This window comes from Fulmarus glacialis, unplaced genomic scaffold (assembly GCF_000690835.1).
Source record: "Fulmarus glacialis isolate BGI_N327 unplaced genomic scaffold, ASM69083v1 scaffold26654, whole genome shotgun sequence".
Lineage (NCBI taxonomy): Eukaryota > Metazoa > Chordata > Aves > Procellariiformes > Procellariidae > Fulmarus > Fulmarus glacialis.
Window position 1 is genome coordinate 749 of NW_009210352.1, and position 6,106 is coordinate 6,854.

The 6,106-nt window shown below is 38.5% G+C and overlaps 1 protein-coding gene across 1 annotated transcript in view; it reads left to right on the plus strand.

Moving 5' to 3' along the window:
- Positions 1 to 559: 559 nt before the first annotated feature.
- The window catches only part of ATP6V1H (ATPase, H+ transporting, lysosomal 50/57kDa, V1 subunit H), a gene marked incomplete at its 3' end in the record, with an annotated part of 36,697 nt that continues 31,150 nt past the window's right edge, over positions 560 to 6,106 (plus strand). Inside the window, exon 1 of the mRNA XM_009577148.1 lies at positions 560 to 687. Within this exon, the coding sequence (XP_009575443.1) occupies positions 584 to 687 (104 nt within the window). The remainder of the gene's footprint in view (positions 688 to 6,106) is intronic.

Here is a 6,106-nt window from a genome sequence, read left to right on the forward strand (position 1 = left end):
TGAATTTTCTTGTTAGTCCGTGTAACATGCTTTTTAATTTATATAACTTGTGTTTCTTTTCTGAAGTTGTAGTTCATGTATTCCTAACATCTAAATACTCTTAGACAAATAGCTGAAGAAAATCAGTCTTAATATATGGGGGAAGTATGCACTGAATTTTAAACCTTATCATCAGCCCTGATCTGGAAGGAAGACAGCTTCTGTTATCTGTAGGGCTACTTGGGCATTACAGAAAAGTAGTCTTTATTCAAATAACTTAATTAGACTGCTTGAAAATTTACAGCACTGGGAGTTATTTAGTAATGGTATATATCTTTGATTTTAGCAAACTTGTGATTGGTTACACTTTAGGGTCTAGGTATGGCTTATTTTTGTTTGTTTCAGGGAAGTCACATTTTAGATGCTGTATAAAACTTTGATTTCTCAGAAAGTACTGCGTGTGGTTTTAGGGAATGGGACGCCTGAAAACAGATTTTCCTTTTTTTTCTTTAAAATATTGGACAGATACTCTGCTTTTTAATACTTTAATAAGAGGTCTCAAATCTGACTTGCATTTCTAGGTACATTTTAATTATCAGTTAAGATGGATATCCGAGGTGCTGTAGATGCTGCTGTCCCAACAAACATCATTGCTGCTAAAGCTGCTGAAGTACGGGCAAACAAAGTAAACTGGCAGTCGTATCTCCAGTAAGTAAAAACTTTCCACAATTTTTTTTTCTTTCTTTTCCTTCCCTCTTAAGTGTTAGATTTTTTGGGATTTTGGGTTACACTGGAACACTAGGTTACAGTGAGGAACAGTCTGTCTTGGTCCCATGAATATAGTTGGAAAAAGTCTACATTAAGTGGAAATGGTTGGGGAAGATTTTCTTACGGCTTATTACAAGAAAGGGAATTCTACTTCTGTGAACTGAATGCTGTAATAACAAATAATATAAGTTTGCACAAATGTGTGATAAAACTGTCCATTTTTTTTTCTCCTTATCATTCAAACACTATTCTCAACTTTAATCTTATTGGACGAGTACTGATGTAAGAAAAGTTTATAGTAAGAGTTGTCTTATATGTAGATATGTTATCTTTACTGCTGAAGTGCCTTATGTGTGAATACAAATTGTGCTAGCAAAACTGGACTGGTAGTCCAGGAAAATAAGCTGTACCTCAACTAAAGGAATAGTGCCAGAGAGCAGTTGAAACGAGTGAATTAGGGAGTGGGCTGAAACAAATACTGCAGTGTGGGGAGAGCTGTGCTGCTGTTTCAGATAAGCTCAGAGTTTACTTTGGAAAGTATATAATGGCACTGGGAGTAGCAAGAGAAATACTGTCCAGAGAGCATTTAGGGACAAGCTGAGGAAAATAGATTTGTGTATGAGGTAGGGAACAGGGAGAAGAAACAGATTTCTACTAATCCTCTGTATTCTGAAGTGAAATGCAGGATTCTTGCATCCCTGCATTCCTCATGACAGGTACCTATGAAGAATATTGGCGAAATGTAAATTAGTATTATCTCTTGAGAGTATAATAGCAAATTACTTCAGCGTTCATTGCTTTGTAAGTGAAGTAGCAGAAATCTTGATGATTCTAGAGGTATAAGCCATGCTGATGATGCTTTGTGATTATCAACATTACACCACTTTGCATAAGATAGGTTTTTTCAGATAGCTGTGGTACATAAATGTATGCTATATATTAAAATAAGATTGCAAAACTGTACACATGCAAGCTGAGAAATGCTAACGTGGTAGAATCTTATTAACGACTACCTGCTTTGCCCTGTGCTATGTAGCTCAGTCTTGCCTGTTCCATTCATTCAGTTACATTATTTTTTCTCTTTGTGATTGTAAATCTGCACAGTGAACTGGATTAAGGAACTGATCTGCTGAGGAAACTTCCTTTTTCTAGGCTACTTTTTCAGCTGTATCAGTTCCTTGTTCAGTTTGCAGTGTGACATTACAGTGGCTTTGCAGGCAGAAGAGCAAAGTTGGTGTAATAACTTGACAGTGGCAGGTACCAGGTATTTGTCAAACAATCTAAATGGCTTTTGCTGTTACTGTGTGCGCTGTTATCCATCTGAGAGGAAGCGTGTCCTGGGGAAGCCTGAGCAGCTGTTCCTGTGCTGTCCTAGTGGCAAGTGAGCAGCTAGTTCACAGTTATTCGGGGTGAAACGGGGAGTACAATTGTTCACTGTCAATCTAAGTGGATATGGGATTGTCTTTTTCACTGCATCTCTAGTGGTTCGGACTATAAGGCTGGTGAGATTCATCTGTTGCTTTTGTTAGTATAGGTGATGGTTCTGGCACGGAGTTGTATTTTGAACATGTATGTAGTATTAATTACTTGACTGTGCTTTATGTGATCTACCATTTATAATTTGCCTTCGTTCTTGGGGTTCTCTGTCTCTGGTGCTGAATAAGGATGGGGGAGTTTTGTTTATTTATCTGTCAGCAAATGTCTGTGTAACTTCTTTTGACCAGGAGGCAGGGTTGATGATTCTTTTTCAGATTCTAGATGTAGAATTTGACTTTGTTTTGTTCTGGAATCCATGAAAGAAGAACGTACTAGTTATTTCCTCTCTTTGATGGGTTAGCCAGGTTTTGAAGGCTACTGAAGCATATCTGACCAGTGTTTTGTGATCCTGTTGTGAGACTGTTCAATGCTTGGTGCTCTCTCTCTGCCAATGACAGTGTGTCCTGTTTATTAGTGCTCTGAAATAAATGTAATCTTTGTGCCTGGTATGTACTGATAACAGCTTGGGTCTCTGGCTAAGGTAGCTTCAAGGATGAACTGAAGTGTGCCAGAGGGATTGTGGAGCATCGTGAAGATAACTGTAGTTTCCTTGGCTGAGGAGTTTGCTTATCATTAGTTATTGGAAAATACCAGCAGAACTTTGGTGCTTCTAAAGAAGAAATAAAATTATACCCGTTTTTGGACATGTCCTTTTTACAACGGCCAGATTTGGACGTGATGGTGTCTTTGAGGATTTATTGAAAAGTCAGTGCAGCTATATTGACTCATTTCTGGAATGTAGCAGATTATTAATGAGTGAAAACTGCTTGCTGCTGATACACCTGTTAGAGGCAGGTCAGAATGGTAGAGTAGAAGGAAGATGGGGTGCTGGTGATTTAGACGGACACTTCTCTTGCTTTATTTTGAGCTCCTGTTCTGGCAATCTGTGCATGTAGTGTGGTAAGCTTGCATATAAATATATAGAGGTGTACTTCAAGTCTTCAGATGTTTTTACATTAGAGGAAAGATTTTTATGTTTGTTTTCCCTAAGTTAACACATCAACTCAGGCATGACATAATTTGTGTTCCTTAAACTATAGATAGTATTTATGTAGTTGGAGTTAAAGAACTTCACAAGAAATTCTGATGAAGTTTGTTTGGTTTTTTTTTTTTATTTTTAAATCTGGCTGTGACAGTTGTATGTGTATAAAGATGCTTTAAAGATTGCATCAGTCACCGCAGCATTGGAGTCTGGGTCATACAGGAAGGCATTCTGATGTTCTTTTCTGCCCTCTCTGTTCTTCAGTGGAAAAGTAGAATGGCTTACTAATAGTTGTCAGACTCTAGTAGCCTGACTTCTCTTGTAGAGTCAGTTCAAGCTAAAGATTAACTGGTATATTGTTTATTCCATTTCTGAAGGTTATAACTGTAAACTAAATGTCAAACTACGCTAACACACAACTGCTGACTTTTGATGTTTTCTGTGTATACTCTTGGCACGAAAGTGAAATATTTAGGTGTGACAATTTAGGTGTACATATTACCGGTTTGCCACTGTGTTCACTGCTCACTTCAAAATTAGGATGTGGAAAAGTTTTTTTATTTGCTTGTTTTTTATGCCAAAATTCAATAAATTAACACAATTCATTTCTTTGTGTTGAATTCCAGATAGCGTCTGTGTCTGAGGGAGAAGAAAGTAGCAAAACTTGGAACAGTGAAAGGTGATGTGTAGGTCTACCCTCCTTCTGGAAACTAAATGTAGTTGAGGCCATTAGTTCTGATCTTTGGATCTTGATTCTTCTGGCAGTTTAGAAGTGTCGATGCCCTCTGCTAGTTGAAAATACGGTGTGTCACTGTTGTGTACTTTCAGCTGTGGTTGCTTTTAGCATTTGCCTCAGGGTGTCAGAATGCCTTTGGAGGGTGTGTTAGCTTGCTTGAAGCAAGTTTGGTTTTGCTTTCTAAGGGTAGTAAATGAGTTCTGTGAAAAAGTGAAACTTGTTTCAGAGTTTAATTTGCATCTTACTGCACTGTAGGTTTTCTAGGTATACAGCCTTTGACAATATTTAATTCATATTTAATCAGGTGAGATACCTGATGGCTAGTTTGTACTTGGCTTCCCATGTGTCTTCAAGTACTTTACATATTTTAACATCAGAATTCACAAACATATATCTGTTTTAGTTTCCTGGGGGAACCTTCTAAAGCGGGTTAAATATCTTGGACTTTAAAAGAAAATCTTGTCTTAGAAGAAAGATAGAAGTTTCCTAACTTCTGGTGTGTGTGTGGGGGGGTTTTTTGTTTGGTTGTTTTTGTGGGGTTTTTTGTTTGGTTTTTTTTTTTTAAATTTGGTCCAGTCTTGTTGAGTACATTCAGCCTGTTTTACTGTTTTAATTTTGTAATGTTAAAACTGTTGAGCGGTTTGATCAAATTAATGTCCTTCAGGTACATGCAAAGTACTGTAGATAACTGGATTAAAGAAATTATGCCTTGAGAAGGTGGCTTCATATGAGCTTCATGTTTGCTGCGGATGTAGTCAAAAGTTGTGTGTGGTTTTTGGTGGTGTTTTTTTGTTTTGTTTTTTTTTAAAACACAACACCCACCTCTACCCCCCTCCGCTCCCCCAAATAAAAAACAAACCAAAAAAACCCTAACCTCCAGAATGACTTTTGTTAAATCATTCAAAGAAAAAAAGGAACAAGAGCTGCTGGAGGAAATGCATAATAAAAAGAACAAATCACAAGTTTATGAATCATCTTGAGAGACCAAGAGGTTTTAAAAATGGTGGACTAACAAATTAATGCTTTCTAAAGCTTACACAGCTTCAGTTTATTCTCCTGTACCTAGTGCTCTCAAAGGCAGGCCTTAGTATCTCAAGCGCAGAGCTTTAAAACGTGGTTACAGAACTCCTGGTCTAAATCTGGTATACCCAGACAGCTGAAGCTCAGTCAAAGCGACTTTTATCTGTTGATAAAAGACAGTCTAGTCACATCCTGGAAAATAAGAAATTAAATGGCTGTTAGGAAGAAGGATGGAGGAAAGCTTTGGTTACTTGCATTGTTTGCTTAAAGGTGCTGGGAAGTTCATGTCTCTTTGAAGAGGGGATGAGGAAAATGTGGTAACAGCATCATGGTAGCTGGTACCAGCTGTCTGAGGCTGCTCTGCATTTTTCATTATTTTTTTTGCACTGGTTGCTAAGGTTTACTAAATAATCAGTGATTTCAATTTTAAAATGAGATGAATGGAAATGAATGCATTTGAAATTACTAAAACTATTGATCAGATGTGTGAGATCCCTGGTAAAATATTAACAACTTGTTCACAAAGCTGTCAAATCCCTTGAACTGTTTTGTATGGGTTGGAAAGTGTCTTTTTGAATGGCACTTTGTCGTAGTTTAACCCAGCTGGCAACTAAGCCCCACCCAGCCACTCGCTCACTCACCCCTGGTGGCATGGGGGAGAGAATCAGAAGAGTAAAAGTGGGAAAACTCGTGGGTTGAAATAAAGACAGTTTAATAGGCAAAGCAAAAGTCGCACACGCAAGCAAAGCAAAACAAGGAATTCATTCACTACTTCCCATTGGCAGGCAGGGGTTCAGCCATCTCCAGGAAAGCAGGGCTCCATGATGCCTAACTGTTACTTGGGAAGACAAACGTCATCACTCCAAATGTTCCCCCTTCCTTCTTCTTCCCCCAGCTTTATGTGCTGAGCATGACGCTATATGGTATGGAATATCCCTTTGGTCAGTTGGGGTCAGCTGTCCCAGCTGTGTCCCCTCCCAACTTCTTGTGCACCCCCAGCCTACTTGCTGGTGGGGTGGGGTGAGGAGCAGAAAAGGCCTTGAGCCTGTGCAAGCACTGCTCAACAGTAACTAAAACATGCCTCT